The sequence below is a fragment of the Anabrus simplex genome, chromosome 1, assembly GCF_040414725.1.
Source record: "Anabrus simplex isolate iqAnaSimp1 chromosome 1, ASM4041472v1, whole genome shotgun sequence".
NCBI classification, from domain to species: Eukaryota; Metazoa; Arthropoda; class Insecta; order Orthoptera; family Tettigoniidae; genus Anabrus; species Anabrus simplex.
The window spans coordinates 326220354-326239216 of NC_090265.1; the positions used below are offsets into that span (position 1 = coordinate 326220354).

General features: G+C 35.7%; 2 protein-coding genes across 2 annotated transcripts in view; one reads left to right on the plus strand and one right to left on the minus strand.

Moving 5' to 3' along the window:
• The window catches only part of LOC136865710 (ciliary microtubule-associated protein 2), a 54203-nt gene extending 39052 nt beyond the window's left edge, over positions 1-15151 (minus strand). Inside the window, exon 1 of the mRNA XM_067142426.2 lies at positions 14565-15151. Within this exon, the coding sequence (XP_066998527.2) occupies positions 14565-14652 (88 nt within the window). The 5' untranslated portion in view covers positions 14653-15151. The remainder of the gene's footprint in view (positions 1-14564) is intronic.
• LOC136865175 (titin) overlaps positions 1-18863 on the plus strand; it is a 168179-nt gene that overhangs the window by 118611 nt on the left and 30705 nt on the right. The window contains exon 8 of the mRNA XM_068226339.1: positions 15189-15338. Coding sequence (XP_068082440.1) covers positions 15189-15338 — 150 coding nt within the window. The remainder of the gene's footprint in view (positions 1-15188; positions 15339-18863) is intronic.

The following is an 18863-nucleotide window of genomic DNA, read 5'->3' on the forward strand; positions in this document are numbered from 1 at the left end:
TTCCTTGTTATCATTTATTTTTAACTACAACCAAAACAGCTTCATGATCACCAATACCAATTACTTCAGTTTCTCTAGAGAGTTTTTACCAGCACCACATCCAGAATATTCTTCACTCTAGTTAGTTCCATCACTTTCTGATTCTGCTGTCCTTCCCAGGTGAATTTATTTGCCATTTATTGGTCACATTTCCTGTTGTTATTCTAGTAAGGCTCAACTTGTAGGATTCCAGCAAGATATAGCAGATATTTCAAATTCAGGAGGTCAAATGGACTGTATTGTTATTGACCTAACCAAGGCTTTGGTAGGTGAAATCCTGGGAGATTACTGGCAAAAATGAGGGCTATTCGACTAGAATAAAGAGCGGTTGAATGGGTGGCATAATATCTAGAAAATAGAACTCAGCGAATTAGGGCAGATGACATGTTATCTGATCCTGTAATGATTAAAAAGGGTGTCCCAGAGGGCAAGTATTATCGGACCATAATATTTTCATATATAAATTAGACCATAATATTTTCATATATAAATTATCTAAGTAAAAAAACCCGGTCTATAAAGCGAAGAATAACGGCCAAGAGGATTCATCGTGCTGACCATGACACCACATGATCTGCAGGCCTTCGTCTGAGCAGTGGTCGCTTGGTAGGCCAAGGCCCTTCAGGGCTGTAGTGCCATGGGGTTAGGTTTTATAAGTAAAAAAACCAGAATCACAGATAAGTCTATTTAAAGTGATGTTATACTGTATAGAGTAGTAAATAATTTACAGAATTGTGAGCAACTACAAAAAAGATCTGGACAATGTTGTGAGATGGACTATTACAATGGTATGATGGTAAACAGTATGAAAAGTCAGATTGTAAGTTTCACTAAGAGGAAACGTCCTCTCAGTTTTAATTATTGTGTTGAAGGGGTGATGGTATCTCATGACAATCACTGCAAGTACCTAGGTATTAATTTAAGGAATGATCTTCTCTGGTAATCATATTAATGATTCCATTCCACATGGTTATGAGGGTATTTAGCGGTTGTAGTAAGGATGTAAAGGTCGTTGCCATAAGACCTATCTGTGTCGGTGCGACTTAAAGCCCATGGCAAAAAAAAAAAAGAAGGATGGAAAGGAGAAGGCTTATAAACCTCCAGTAAGACCCCAACTAGAGTATCATTCCGTGTATGGGACCCACACCAGGACTGTTTGATATGAGAACTGGAAAAGACACAAAGGAAAGCAACACAATTTGTTGTGGGTGATTTCTGGCAAAGAAGTAGTGTTACGGAAATGTTGGAAACTTTGGGCTGAGAAGACTTGTGAGTAAAGAGATGAGATGCTCGAGTAAGTGGTATGTTCTGAGCTGTCAGTGGAGAGATGACATTCAATAACATTAGTAGATGAATAAGCTTGAGCAGAGCTTTTAAAAGTAGGAAAGATCATAATATGACGATTAAGTAGGAATTCAAGAAGACAAATTGGGACAAATGTTCATTTATAGGACAAGCAGTAAGTGATTGGTATAATTTATCGAGGGAAATGTTTGACAAATTTCCAAGTTCTTTGAAAAAGTTTTAGAAAATGCTAGGCAAAGAATTGATAGGGGATCTGGCAGTTTGACAATAGCCCTAAATGCAGATTGATTGATTGATTGATTGATTGATTGATTGATTGATCGATTGATTGATATGACTTTATGTTATCCTGTAAAAGAATGCCTTTTAAATTCACAAGTGCTGACTCAATAGTTCTCAGATTGTCGAGAACACATTCCAATTCCTTTGTGTTCAGAGTTGTTGATTGTCTGGCCAGTGCCCAGCAGTTTGTGATGTACAATACCCAGGTCAGTCTTTCAGTGCAGAGGCTTATGTGATGCTAAGCAATGATGATGGCATCATAGAGTATTGTAAGTAATCCACTATTGTCACAGGTCAGCCATCAGTCCAGGGGAAACCTCTCTTGACAAGATATGTTCCAACCACCATGCACCTCCCAATTTTCAATATAGAATTTATAATTATACAAAGGTCGATCAAATATAAACAGGACTTTTATTCCTGTACATCAACAGTCGGTAGGACTGGCCCCGCGCTTCTGCTATGCTTGGGTGGGACTGTTAGGAGTGAGGGAGAGCATGCTGCTAGGTATTTCCCACCATTTCGTAAGTAACGCTCACAATGTCAGAGCAACAGGTGCACCCCTCCACTGTGCAAACATAATTATAAATTTTCTTGCTCGTAAATGAGTTACAGCAACAGAAATTTGCCAGAGACTGACTGCACAGTTTGGTGATCAAATATTGTCAAGGACGAGTGTGTTTGCCTGGCATAAACATTTAAAGGAAGGACGAGAACATGTGGAAAAACAGCAACATGATCGTCATACTCGGACCAGCATTACAGACGATGGTCGACAGGCGAGAGTATCAGAAATTGCAGAACAAGTCGGAATCAGTTACGGGAGCTGTCAAGCAATCATCATAAACGACCTACAATTCCGTAAAGTGTGTTCAAGATGGGTCCCTCACCTTCGGACCAAAAATCTGAAGTTGAGACGTTTGGAGTTCTGTCAGAGGCTTATAGCAAGGTTTGCGGAAGAAGGTGTTGTATACAAGAAGCACAATATATATAACACAACTTGAAAGTTTATTTTCTTGCAATCTTTCATACAATACACAAAATAAGGAACTTGAGGCTTGCTTCTTAATGTGGAGCACACACTAAATGATACCGGAAGTTTACTGTTTGAACAAGACATTTTTACAACTTTGGTCCTATATGTACAATTGGATCTATACTGATGATGTAGAGTGTCACTAACATGTGAAAGTCTCTGATAGCTGATGGCTATCTAATGTCTGGAAGTCTGGCTTGAATGTAATGCAAAGTTCTTTCTGGCAGAATGCTATAATGGCGTAGGCTAATTTATAAGGAAGGCAGGAATCTTGAGGCGGTAGTTAGTCCGGAGGTGAGACCTCTCGATCAGAGTTCAGTCCGCCTATTCAGTCCACATTTTCTAGAGGGGTACCTCCATGTCTGACTTACAGCGTAGAACTGATCGCTGGACACAGCTGACTGCCTACAGCGGTGGAATCGGAGCTCCAATTTATACTGGCTAGTTGACGTCACAAGTCATGAGTCACACACGTACATTCCAGGAGCTTCGATGCAGGAGCGGGTTGTATAGCTGCAAGGCGGAAGACACTACAACAGAAGGTGATGCATTTTTGAGTCGGATCGCCACCTGCGACGAAACATGGGTCCACCACTACACTCGCAAATCCAAACAAGCCAATAAGGAGTGGTGGAGGAAAGGGGAGGCAGCACCAGTGAAAGCCAAGACTTGACTGTCAGCTGACAAGCTTCTTGCAACCATTTTTTCGATCAGCAAGGAAATTTGCTGATTGATTTTTTTCGCATGAGCGACGCACAATTAATGCTGCTTACTACTGCGAGCTGTTGAACAACGCAAGGGTTGCATATTGCCGCAAAAGACGAGACCAACTGATTCGACAGGTCATCCTACTCCACGACAATGCACGGCCCCAGAATGCAGCTCTAACTGTCTCCAAGCTACATAAAATGCACTGGACTACACTTTACAGCCCAGACTTATCACCCTGCAATTTCCATTTCTTCGGACTGCTTAAAGAAGCTGTAGGAGGGCAACAATTTGAAGATGGCATGAGTGTGGAAGACTTTGTGCGCAACTGGCTGGAGACAAGACCCTGTTCTTTTTACGATGAGGGCATCAAAAAGCTGCCCATATGCTGGGACAAATGCATTTCCAAAGCAGGAAACTATGTGGTAAAATAACTTGTAATTGCCTTGTGTTTTTCAATAAATTAATTTTTAAAAAATATAAAATGCTGTTTATATTTGATACCCCCTCATAGTTATTTTATCATTACCATCTATTGAGTACAATAACATTTACTGGAATAAATAAAAATAGCTACACTACCAGGGAAAGATAGAAGTGCTCCTCCCTTGCTCAAAGTCTTATGGATGCTTATGAATGTTACAGCAAATTCTTCAAACAAGCAAACAAATAAACAATTCTTACTATAGCAAACATTATGATCACCTGACTTAATGTCTGTCTGACCACAGTCCAAGGAGATGGAACATTTTCATCCTGATTCTTCTGATACAAGCCAGTGTGAAGGCATAGATTGCATGTGGGGATAAAGTACATAAAAAGTATTTTTAAACATTTTTAAGAGAGACTGGAGAGGAGAGTAAATATTTCCATTCCATTTATGAGTGACTTTACCCAAGTTAGCACTAAATCTTTCCAGCTGTAGTTTACGAGTCCAATTCTGTGAAGGCAAATGCTTCCTTGGTTTTTCACAGAAATAGTTAGCTGGCCCAATATTAGGAAAGAACCTAAGACAGCTTGCTTGTTGTAATCCTGGGTGTAGTCCACGCTCAGAAAAGCGTGGAGATTTTGATCCAAAAGGGGCTATCATCATTCAAGATCAACTGAAGTCATGGATACATTTGTCAATGTCTGAAATATGATATTGTTATCGTTAGATTGTTGATTATATAAAAGGACTGAGATTTGCTACTATTTTTAATAATTCTGGTGCTTGTCTGGTAGCCCTTGATTAGAAAAACTCTGTAACTCATGCTGCGTAGCACATGAACTAGTAGAACATGGTGGGGGTGGGGTTTGTTTAAGGGATCTAGACTCGTACAAAATTAAGCAAGAAGATGTTTGTCTGTCTGTTATGTTTGTGTGAGAACTGAAATCAATTTTAATTCACTTTCTGCACTAATACTGATACTTTACAGCATGCCCTCAATGTATATCATTGAAGAATTCTTTCTTGATATGTTTCACTTAATATATTACTAAATAATCTTCATAAAATAGTAAAGGAAACTAATTCATCAAAATTAAATGTTATTCCTATTCCTCTCTCTCTAATATATACTTTATATTTTTCAATCTTAAAATGCATAAAAAATATTTAAGAGGTGAGAGGGGGCGGGGGGGGGGTATTTCTTTCCCTTTACTAAACTTATTGTAAATTTTAAGACCATTCCCAATTTCTTAACCTAATCTGTATTGTATTTAATGTGTAAATATTTTTCAATCTACAAATATGTCATTAAGTTTGATCTTAGAAATATGAAGCATTCTACACTAACAGCAGGATTTATTATAATTATTAAACAAACAAAACAGTGTCTTCAGTTGAAGGTGAAATATAGTCTTCTCAAATATTTCATTTCATTTTAGGCTTGTTGCTTAAATCACTGTCACAACAATTTTATTCAAAACTTTTAATTTATCATGTATTGTTACCATTACACAGTTTGAAAGATGATCAATACAAATCTCAAGATTTAATACATGATGTTACATAACCAAGTACGCTACTTCAAATGTAACAAAATTTATACAGGGTGTAACAATAAGGTATGGCCAAAATTTCAGGACACATTTTTTGCACAAAGAAGAAGAAAAGATGTTATACGGACCTAGGTCTGGAAATGCTTATTCTCATGTTAGAATGATATAAATTTCATGTTGATCCTTATTGACAGTTTTATACTTAATAGAGTGAAATTCAATACAAGGCTAATGCTAATGTGACTATATTCTCAAAACAGTCAGTCAGAACTCATTTTCTACAACTCTACACAGTACATTAATTATGGGAAACACAGGAACAGGACATATCAGACAAGGCCGTACCCACAGGGGGAAGAATTCCAACACTCCCACCCCCACCCCCAAAATAAAAAATGACTTGACAAATTTAAACAGCACATACAGATTTTTGAAAAGTCAACTAATTAAATCAACACTATTATGAAATCAAGACTTTGAAAAATAAAACAATTGTATTTAACCTATAGAACTGCACTGTCTTTAAAGGTTTCTCTAGAAATATAGTTTAAAAATTTACTGAAAATTTTTAAAATAAATTTTGCACTTCACTCAATTATTTACACACCAGAACCAAGTTAATGTCTAAAATGTTTTACTTGGGCCTTTTATTAGTGCTGTATAAATACAGGAAATGGAAAACATTAAATACTGGTATATTGTCTAAATATTGTACGTGTTAAAATACCTTTACACTTGAGTGGTTATATGCATAGAAATTTATGACAGCATTCACTTTGTGACACATTTGTTGTCAGTTCATGTGTATCATGTGGGTATGTAATTAAGAGATTCTTCTACTTTGCTGGCCTTGTCCCAGTTATCTGGGATCTACACTAATGTGGATTAAGCCCTATTTTAGGGATGTCAGATGCCCTTTCTGAAGCTAACCCTATGTGGGGGGTATTTACTGTTGCATGTTTCTGTGATAGTTAGTAGTGTGATATATTGTGTGTGGGGAAAGGTGTATTAGGATGATCACAAACATTCGGTCTCTGAGTTATAAGAATTAACCAAACGTGGTTATCCTTGGCCCATCCTTGAAGTAAACCCGGTGCCCTATGACAATATGCCAACAACATCCTGGGAGTCGAACTTTCAGATATAATTAAGAGCCTGAAATAAACATTCTTAAGAGAATTTTCGATAATTTATAGCAAAGAATTCAAATAGCAAATCTGATTTTGTTAACAGAACATTCAGTTTTTCAGTCTCAAATTTTCCATTGTCTTACTAGATTTCATCCAGAATGGTTGTAGCCCATTCGTGCTTATAAATAAAAATTATTTTTAAATAGTTTGTGATGGTCACTAAACATTGTCATCATTTTGAATTTTCCTTAGACTAACTGCATTTTATAAAATCCTTACTTGTGTCAGCCGATTAATAAACGGCCAATCCCTGACTCAGAAGCAGAAAAATAAATGCTTGCAAAGGGTATCTCTAGCCTGAAGGTAAACCAAGAGGTGATGGTTACCTTTCTTCCTGGTATACACTATTCTAAAATCATATTCAGATATCGTAAGTCACACCATTTCATCATTATGACTGCCAGTTAACTTGTTAATTGTTAATAGTTATAGTTCGAGTGTGATTTCGTGAGTTACTTATTCTAACATTACAACACACCTGCAAGTTTTATGGAAACAATACTGTATATACTATATAAATTTTTATAATAAATATTATTATAATATTTATTTATTTATTTATTTATTTATTTATTTATTTATTTATTTATTTATTTATTTATTTATTTATGTGCATGAAGTGTTACAGTTTATTGGAGTTCGAAGATTAATTGATTTTAAACTGATTTTATGCAAAGACATACATATGTGAGTAGACGTAATAGAAAAGTTAAATTTGCTGCACAATAATATTTATACATTTATTTGTGTACATGATGGATGAAATATTAACTTTTTCTTGCTGTAGTTTCTTCTATATAATCAGAAAGTATAATCTTTTCCATTTAAAAAAAATTCATATTAGTGAATTATATTTACCTACTAAAATCCCAAAAATAGTATGAATAAATTATTGCTTACAACATTATACCAAAAGACATTTGCTTGGTACTTATGGAAAAAAAAAGTGTCCTCCACTACAAATTTTTGAAAAAAGTTCATGATAGGCAGACTTTAAGAATGAAGTAAAAGTGATCATATAAATGAATCAAAATATGTGAATTGGCCCCCTATTTCACCAACATTACCCGAATGTATTTACCCAATATTCATTTCATTCACTGAAAATTTTAGGGAATATGAGGATTTCGCTATACCAGCAATAAAATGTGAACTGTAGTTTCTTTCAACTAACTCAATTTTGGGAACACACACATAATTGAAATACCTTCAGAAAATTAATACACCAATCTTCAAAGTCCGGGATGAATAAGAGAACAGATATTAAAATTAGGCAATTGTTCTTAGAATGCTTGTCCATATTGCACTAGCATCCTATAACATCACAACACTTGAATTAGATTAGAAAATTTTACACCATTTTGAAAAGGACTGGTTGTGCAAATAGAAAAAAGATAGATTCATTATAAAGTTTTATCACTGCTTAAGTCACATACAAGCAAAATTTGGCTAATCATATTTGCTTGTCCATGTTAGCATGAGGGGCCAAAAATAACAAAATCCTGTCCAGCCATGGAATTGGCCTACTTTGCTAATTTGAAAATGTAGGCAGATGGCAGAGTCTCCTTACTGTGGTGGATACAATGCAATGTACAAATTTGAACACAAATAACCATCATTATATAGTGAAAAAAGGAGGGTGTAACATAATTATGTTATGCTCAATCACACAGCACAGATTGTCCCAGAAGGACACTAGTTTCAAAGATGAATGTGACATCAGAGTCACTTGAAGAGTTCACTTGCATGTGAGGTGAAAAGATAACAAGGAAGGTAGCTCAACAACAGTATCGTAGCAGATGTTATGTAGTGCACATTCAAGTGTAAACAAGGTGACGGGTCATAGGCAGATGAGGATTTCCATGTGATGTTAGCATATGAAAGGTTTATTCCCAGTTGGGACAAGTTGAACAGGAGACCAAGGTAGGTGATCGTTTCACCATCTGCTTCCTCCAGGAAAGAAAAAGATCCACCGGGATTGTGTATGTGTGTTCTGATGCAGATGGCCAGAACTGGAAAGAAAGAGGATCCAAAACAAAATTCCAGTGCAATGTGGGAGAAGTCTCACGGTAGCACCTTTCGAACAGACATCCCACAATGCAGGATGGCTGGAAACAATGTTTGGCCAGAAAAGCAGGCAGGAAAGCAACAAGAAAAATTCTATAATATAGAAATGACAAACAGCAGACAGTCTCTTGGCAAAAACACAGTACTATCCTATGATATACATAAATGGGAATATGTGAGAGAGACCAGGAAAATACCAGGATGAGTGAAACCTCTTTATTTAACTGACGCGGACATGTTTTACATCATATATATCCATAGAGAACTGAATTAAAGCAGTTACAGGAGAAGGTAATGCAACAATCTGTACGGGCTGGTCTAACATGGACAAAGCTTTGCAGGTATCATGTCTGAAGAAGAACTCTGAGGATGATTAATTAAGAGAACTAAATGAGTAACCTTAAAGTTGGACTGTTTACCATGGCAATCACTTTGAGCATCTTCAAGATTCTGCAGAGTCGGCTAGTAAGAAGACTAGATGTTCTAATAATGTTTTGGTTTACTTTAGAAGTAAACAAAATGCTAATCTTATAATGTAAAAGTCGATAACTAAAGCTTTCAAGTTCCAATATAAATTGGAATTCATACAAAAAGATAGATAAACAGCATGTAATATGATGTAATGATGTGGAAAATCTGTTTTACAGTAGTTTTGCAACCATGTGTGACAGTTTGGCAGTAGACTAACAAGTAATGGTAGGTGCTCATCTCTGTATTCTCTTACTCATAAATGACACCATTAGAGCAACCCAGACTAAACAAATGGTAGGAGGAGAGAGGGAGGGGGGAGAGAGAGCAAAGCGAGAGAATGACGGGGAAGCATAGAAAATTAGCACAACGCACCAAATGCGCCAATGCAAATAACACACCCTGCAGCAAGAGAATACCAAGAGCACATGGAAGCTAACTCACAAGAGACCCAGAGGTTTTCAGGATAAGGAAAAGAGGGGTAAACAGAGCAAGTTTTCACACAGATCAAATAAGAACTTTCAATACATGTATATATTTGCAGATAAAAAAAGCTAACTATAAACCAAGTAATAGCACAAGTATTTAAAACTTTTTACAATTATTTTTATTTTTATGGCCATTACAGAGCACAATAAGCAACATTTACACATTTTCAGAAGCCTTCTTTACAGCCCAGTATCATTGCATTCTCTCTTTGGCAGCCTGTCTCCTTTCCACTGTTCTGCTGTTCTTCTTCACGAAGGCCCTTGAAGTTAATAATCTAATTTTGGTACTTGGTTCTGTTATTATTATTATTATTATTATTATTATTATTATTATTATTATTATTATTATTATTATTATTATTATTATTACAATCAAACCAAAAGCAAGAAATGTAGCTACTGTCTACCACAACCAGACAACGCTATACCAGGGAGAAGCTAAGCAGCTAGAAAATAGTATTATACACCACTCTTAAAAATAAAAATAAGTTATTAAAACAGTGCATAAATAACAAATCTAAATAGGTAAGAAAAGAAAATACTAACAGACAGCAGTGAGGTAAGCATCAGGCCCATAAGTAGTTCAGAAATTTGATCCAAGTACGAGGCGTACTTTTTAAGCATGTACCATTTTGATATAATACCAATATAAATGGTCTGTTATTGGACATTATAAATGTCAGTTGGTAAATAGAATGGCGCAGTTTTTTTAAGGTCTCACAATACCTATGTTTTGGAATTTTTTTGTGTCACCATGAGACAAAAAATCAACAAGCAACACCCCATTCCTGTCCCAAAACATGGTACACATAATTTTCCGGGCTGAAATTGTCTGCTTAAACACCTTCTTGGGCGATGTTGAATGCTACCATTCCATGGATTGTTGTCTTGTTTCTGGTGTAACGTAGGCCAACCATTTTTCATTGCCTGTGACAATTTGGCTTAAAAATTGTCACCCTCAGCATCGTAATGCTCAAGGAAATTCAAGGCGCTGCCTAAACGTTTGATTTTGTGCACCTCAGTCAACATTTTTGGTACTCATCGTCAGCACAATTTTCAATAATTTAAGCATTCTGTAACGATGTCATAGATAACACTTCTTGAAACTTGAGGGAACTCCTCTGATAACACAGAAATCATGAAGAATCTGTTCGCCCTCACTTTGTCGTCGACTTTCTGCACCAACTTGTCAGTGATCACTGAAGATCGTCCACTCCGTTCCTCGCCACGAACATTCTTCCAGCCATCTTTGAAAACTCTTACCGATTTGGGTACCATTCCATCACTCATAACGTTTTGTCCGTACACTTTACAAATCTGATGGTGAATTTCAACTGCTTTCACACCTTTAGCACTAAGAAAAATGAATAACAGCACGTATTTCTCAGTCGGCAGGGTCTTCAATCGGTGGAGGCATTTTAAATACACACAAACAAATGTATACACAGTCGTTTGTTGCTGCACTGGCCTCTGTGCTTGCCAACAGATATCCTACATGGTGCGCATGTACAGAACACTGACCACAGTGTTGCAGCAGCAGAATTTCAAAAGGGTACTTACTTAAAAAATCTGCTTCATAGTTGAAAGCTATTAGGAACTGTCATTTAAACCATATAGGCCTATGTTCACAACTTTGTTTTTTGATTAAAGTGCAAAGTTTCACATATGTTACTTCTTTTAGTGATATTAAGGCAATGGCAACACAGCTTTTTTGTTTCTATTAGCATTAGTGTCTGTTAGGTCATGGGTCAAAAATGACCCTGTGCACATTATAAACTACCTTTTCATAAATTGTTTGCTCTCACTTTGTCATTGACTTTCTGCACCAACTCATCAGTGATCTCTGAGGGTTGCCCACTCCATTCATCGCCATGAACAATCTTTTGGCCATCTCTGAAAGCTCTTACCCATTTGCATACCATTCCATCACTCATAATGTTTTGTCCATACACTTCACAAATCTGACAGTGAATTTCAACTGCTTTCACGCCTTTAGCACTAAAAAACATAATTTCTTACAGTTATGTACTAATACAGACAGCCATTGTTACACGAAATGTTACTTTATTATTATTATTATTATTATTATTATTATTATTATTATTATTATTATTATTATTATTATTATTATTATTATTATTATTATTATTATTATTATTATTATTATTATTATTATTATTATTATTATTATTATTATTATTATTATTATTATTATTATTATTATTATTATTATTATTATTATTATTATTATTATTATTATTATTATTATTATTATTATTATTATTATTATTATTATTATTATTATATTGCACTGTACATATATATTATTACTCAGATAATTATGAGTTCAGGTATAATGGTACAATGCAACACATCCACAGAAATATTGCAGCTCTAGAAAATTACTAGCACTGTGTGTATATTGGAACAGGATAATAAAAACATCTTACACTGAAGTCTCAATCTTCATGAAAAAGCTATGCATGAAACTTAATTAAACATTTATTATGCAATGTGACATTGCATCTCATGTATGCTTTCGCGTAGCCACATCAATAGCTGAAACATCTTGTTTGGAAGATTTCAAGTTCTTATAAAATCTCAAAAGCTGTAAGACCTTTTGGAAAACTAGTCCTGAAACAGGAGAAGAACTCATAAGTTACAGCACTGAGTCAGTAGATTCCAGTGATACTTCCCTCTCCCCAAATATTAAAAAGTTGCAGTAGTAACAGAAAAAAACTAATCAATATCTTATCCAATGAGCAGTTATAAAGTATTATCATTGCTTAAATCACATACAAGTAAAATTTGTCATATATTTGCTACTTCCTTGTCCATGTTAGCGAGAGAAGCCAAATATATGAAAATCCTGTCCAGCATTGTGTTGGTCTACCTTGTCAGTTCAAAAATGTAGGCAGATGGCAGAGTTTCCTTCCTGGGGTGGATCCAAAGCAGTGTACAAATTTGAACATGAACATATAGTAAAAAAAAAAAAAAAAAAGGAGGGCGTAATGTAGTTGTGTCATGCCCAATCAGATCGCACAGATGGTTCCAGGACACTAGTTTCATCAAAGATGTATGTGACATCAGAGTCACCTGATGAGTTCACGGGAATGCAAGGTAAAAAGATAACGTGGAAGGTTGCTCGGCGGCAGTATCATAACAGATGTTACATTGCACATGTCTGAACATAAACATGGTGATTAGTAGGGACAGGAATTTTATGCTCTAATAATCCCTTTACTATGTATGCATTTATGCATTGAAAACTTCTATAATATGCACATAAATATGCCTATATAAAAAGTAGTAAGACATCACACTGACATAAAATAAAAATGTATGGTAATTTTATATCATCTATGTGTGAATAAACATAGTGTGGAAACCATATGAATTATTTGGCTCATTAAAATTTCTTTTATATTGAACAGTTAAGAGATATTTTCCTTAAAAATGGGGGAAAAAAAGATCACAATGAATAATGGTACTCACATTTTTTGTTCTCCACATTCTCAACTTCTTTTCTCTTGCAGTTTAAAACCACAAAATGTTGCCTCCTGTTGCTTTTTAAGATATTCTTATAATGAAGAAATATCTCTCCACCTCACTGGAACTTAGGAGGGGGGGCATATACAAAAGCTGCAGTTTGGTATGCTTTTAATGGTAATTCACTAGGTCGCTCGAAACATTCCTCTGCTAAGATTTCTTCTATCCCACACATTTGATTATTTGATTATTCATCAAACAACTTCTGTAGAGGGACACGTTTTGAGGATTTATGTTTGATATATCTTTGTGTTCAAATGTTCAATGTTGAAGAACTACAGAAGAAAATGATTGACATAACTGTTTTCTCACATGCTCCACAATATAAAATTGTACCATCTGTAGTTAACAAATCTGCTTCAAACTCACATTGATACCCCTGTAACCTTGCTTTGTCACTCACTTTTACTTTTGGCATGATTCACAAACACAAGGCTTTCACCATATATCAGCACCACGTCACTGAATTGAATGACGTAAAATTTCAACTGGGAAACATTTTAAACATGCAGATATATTTTTGGAATTGAATTTCTAAAACAATTAACGGTTGAATATTTTGAAATGCTTTTCTATGAGTAAATTAGTAGATTACACTTTTATAAATCATAAGAGATACTAAACAATTAACATAAAACTTAATTATATGTAATTTTACAAATAACCATTACACTTGAACTCAATTTCAAGAACTCCTCAACAGCCACCTTCATACCAAGAGGGAATGGCCACAATCAGTTAAATCAGGGATTCACCAATGTGATGTGAGCTAATGATTGTGTTGCATGGTAACTTCTATCAGTGTTGCCAAGTCTCAAGACTGACTAGATGGAACATATTATTTGGAAATATTGTATTTCAAAATCAAATATCTCACCCACTGAGTGGAAAGGGACCCAAAGTCAGCAATGGAAGTTTTACAACAGAGCTGAACAAAAGTGTCTGAGGTGTAAAAATTGTATTACTATGTTTTGACTTCTTGAGCTACCTGTGGATCTTCTTAACAAACTAAGTTATGCAGCAGTTTGAGTCTTCACTACTCTATGTCATGAAATGTAAATTGGTAAGAAAATTAGCAAAAGCTGTAATTGTATTGTTCTCAAAATACAGTTTTCTTAATAGCAACAGTCAATAATTGATATCCTCTGAAGTATTGTACCTAGAAACATGAACTTTTTTTCTTAAATGCTTGGTAACTTATGCCAATTTTAGAACAACAAATATTTCACATATTATGCCACTTTCCACAAACTGGGGTCACATATGAAGATAAAATAAATAAAACATGCATGAAAAACATGCAAATATATAGCATACTTTTGCTAAGTGCTGAAATATTATGCTTATTAAAATAACAAGCAAAATATGCATTATACTGTGTATGCAACATAAAACCTTGTTTAAATGATTGGGAATTTAGTGATTAACTCACATACCAAGTGAGCATACCTTCTGGCAGCAGAGAAGAAATATGCATTTTCATACAGATCCATACAGACGAGGATTTCCATGCAATGCTAGGAGGCCAAAGGTCCATTCCCAGGTAGAGCAAATTGAATAGGAGATGAAGGTAGGCGATTATTTCACTTGCTCCACATCCAAAAATTTAAAGAATATTTCTATATTCACTTCTACTTCATTCATTCTGTATACAGAGATTTACAGACATTCATGGTTATGTTGGTTAAATAGAGAACCCAGTTAGCCCCAAAGGAACACTGAAAGCAATAATTTCCAATAATTTCACTGCATTCACTAACTTAATAAAATAGTATAATTCTGTTATGTACAGAACCAGCAGTTTACTCTTGATAGCAAATCATAAGTTTCACTAAAATATAATTCTATAAAAAGCTACAGTAGAAGCAGTTAGCCATATATTTATGCTTTAGACTAGAAGTTACAAATAAGTGAAAGCAAAAGCAAATGCTAATTCATGCATTACAGAGTTAGAAATATTACATTTCTTAAATGATAACTGGATTATAAATGTAGACTACACAAAAGCATATGTCACTTCAAAAATTGTAATTCAGTGATCAAGAAGAGTAATTTCCAGTTTGTTTTCGGCAGGTCGTCGAATACTATGAAGTAAAATCAGGAAGAACAGTAGTTCCTATTCTAACAACTGGATGGGCTGTTGATGCTGAATACAACATTTCTCCTGATTTTCTTGTCTACAGATTTACCAAGGTTGCCAAAGGAGAAGTCTGCTCTATAGAGGTGAGATTGACTTTACATAAAGTTCTAAAATATAAGGTTTATAAGCAACTATCAGTTGTACTCATTCTTCACAATTAGTAGGCAATGTCCTATACATGATTACCATGGGCAGGTCCACCAAGCCCATCCACAAACTGCTGGAAAATGAACATCTCCCTAGACCAAGGGTCTTCAATTACTTTTCCCTGAGGATCAGGTTGATGGTAATAATGCAATAAAGCGGGCTCTGGGGTCCAAATATTTGGATGAATAAGACAGGTGCTGGTCTTGCTTATGCTGATTGGTTGCTCCATATAATAATTACATAAAAAAGTAAATACAGTGTATATTAGAGTCAATTAGAACTGTATTTCCTTTCACATTTTTAAATTTCAACCGGTGGAGTACTGAAATACACAACATTCACATACAAACAGAATTTCAGATTAATTATATTTTTAATGTAATGATCATATGCACATTTCAAGTATAATATTCCAACATCATTAGTGAGAGAAGTGGCATGTCTTGTTTGTGAAATTTTTCCAAAGTTTGGAATGCATGAAGTTCCAGAAATGGTTAAGCAGTCCCTCGCGTGTTTATTAGTAATTCTGGATCACATTCTTTTTTCTACACAAAATTCACATTGGACAATATATTTTCAAAGAATATCGGTTGGCCCAAACATTGTCAGCATATATTTCAAGAACTAGCATAAGATAGGGATGAATCTTTATCGCAAGAAAGCCAAAAGACACATCAACTTTCTTCTGTCATCTTCAGCTGTAGCATTTCCATCTGTAATTCTGCTTTGGAATATCATTCTCCTCTATTGCTAGGCATGTGGAGGAAAGGGAACCAGGGTAAAGTGATGTCTAGGAAGTAGATCAAGACAGATTTTGAGGAAAGTAGGAGGAAAGGAGGAAGGTAAGGAGAAGGTAATTTCCCATATTGGTACCAACAACATAAGACAAGCAAGAATAAGTATTACCATAGTTGGGGTCCGGCTCCATGGCTAAATGGTTAGCGTACTGGCCTTTAGCCACAGGGATCCCGGGTTCGATTCCTGGCCGGATCGGGAATTTTAAACTTAATTGGTTAACTTCGCTGGCACGGGGGCTGGGTATATGTGTCGTCTTCATCATCATTTCATCCTCATCACGACGCGCAGGTCGCCTACGGGCTTCAAATCAAAAGACCTGCATCTGGTGAGCCGAACTTGTCCTCGGACACTCCCGGCACTAAAAAAGCCATACGCCATTTCATTTCACCATAGTTGGGTATGGATCAGATCTTGGTATAATAGCGGATAATGATTGCAGGGTGATTCGGGCTTAAATGAGACTATACAGTGGATATGTAGAAAATTGGGAGTAAGATTTATAGATCCAAATGGGTGGATAGGAATCACAGGCGTGTGTATAAGTTAGGGGGTTTGTTTAAAACAAATATAAGGAGGTACATTTAGGGAAGCGGAAAGGGCTAGGAACAGTAATGAAACTATAGGAAGCTGGAAGCCAAGTAAGGATGACACAGTTGTTAGTGTTAAACTGTAGAAGTAAAAAAAAAAAAAGAATAGAATTAAGTAATTTAATAGATATATATTGAACCCATAATTCTTCCATGATAAATATAGCAGATGAATATTGCAGCTACAAATAACTATTGGTGCAACCATGTTTTTTTATTGCGAGATTATCTCACCCTTCAAGCCGTGAGCACTCACCGTGGCAAGCGATCCACCCACTCATAAAACGTCGGAATGCCTCGGCTGATTTTGAGTACTAACTAATTAATGATCTATAGAAAACCTTCACGAGAGATTTTGGCAACATAGTTAATCAAGGAATAAATAATTGAAATTTGTAACAAATACTAAATGAAGATAGAATCCACAGGGTGGAAATGAATGTATTTAAGCCTGGAGAAAAGTTAGTGTCTGTATTGGCAGATTAGCAGCACGTGCCGAGGTCAAACCCTCAAAAAGCCTGCGATGTCGCATGCATGAAATTAATTAATTACGCCCTTTGCAAGTATGGGAAAAATATGAAAACAATGCCATTGTGAATTGTAATTATGGTTGAATTTTTGGAGTAAATTTCAGGAAGATTGGTCCAGTGGTTATGAAATTATAGGATTGCACCAAAAGACTTCATGGCTTGGGTAGTGTCATCTCAGATCTTATAAATAGACCCCCCCGTGGACATTCACACGCTCTCTCTGAAATTTCGGATGAAGGAACCCGTGTTGCGTGCCTCCAGGGTTGTGGAATATTGAGGGGGTTGATGGGGAAGCTAGGGAACAAAGAAATTGAAAAATTAGTAAAGGAGTTTGAGATTATTGCCCTAGTGGAGACTTGGTTAGGGAAAGGGGTAGAAATCGAATGGGATGGGTATAGAGTAGTCAACGTGATAAAGAAAAAAATGGGGAAGATGGGAAGAAACCCTGGTGGGATAACAGTTTTAATTTAAAATGAGATAGCGGGGAGGGTAGAGAGGATACAGAATGAGGTAGAATGGGAAGTGACGCAAAGGAGGCAATTTGTCTGGCTCTATTATATAATCACCCTAAGGATTCAGTTTATGCAAATAAAATTTTCTTTGAAGAACTGATTGAAGAAATAAACAAAATTAAAGGCCTGTATGTGGAAGATGGAATGATATTAATGGGGGATTGGAATGCAAGAGTGAGTAATAGGGTTCCAGATTATGGGAGGGAGGATACCGAAGTGAGAGGGTATAGAAGAACTAGTACAAAGGTATAAATAGCTATGGAGTAAGGTTATTAGAGTTATGTGACATAGAAAAATTATATACGGTACTTTAAACGGATGGATGAAGGGAGACACTAAGGGGGAATTGACATTCATCACATCAAAGGGTGGGAGTGTAGTAGATATAGGAGTAAGCACGGAAACAGTGTTAAGTAAAATAATAAGTTTTGAGGTGGCAGAATGTGGGACAACAGAACATATGCCCATTAAGATAAAACTAAGAGATGATGACAGTAAAGTGAAGAAAGGGATAGGAAAAAGGGTGAGGTATAAGGAGGGACGGAAGTATATCTGGGATGATACTACGAGTGAGAAATTGAGACTAGAGTTAAAAGAGTGAGGAGATAGTATAAGGGTGGAGATTGAAAAGGCACTGGAAGGAGATGATATGAATAAAGTTTTAAAATTAATAGAACTCCCAGTATGGAAGGTGGGAAAGAAAGTGAAGATAAGAGAAGAGAGTGACAAAAACAGAGGCAGAGGAAGACTGTAAGAGGAAACGAGAGGTTGTAATGACAGCTCTAGCAGAGTTTAGAAGGGAGAGAAATGAGAAAAAAGGGAGGAATATTGCGAATTAAGAAGAGATTACAAGAAGTTACTGAACGAGACTAGAAATGCTGGGAAGAGGTGGAAGCTGAAAGAGTAAACGGATATTGCAAGGAAAAAAGATTTGAGAGGATTTGGGAAGCTATAAATAAGATAAAGAGAACTAGGCCTATGGGGAAAGGAACAAATATAGGGGAAAATGAGTGGGTAGAATATTTTAGAGGTCT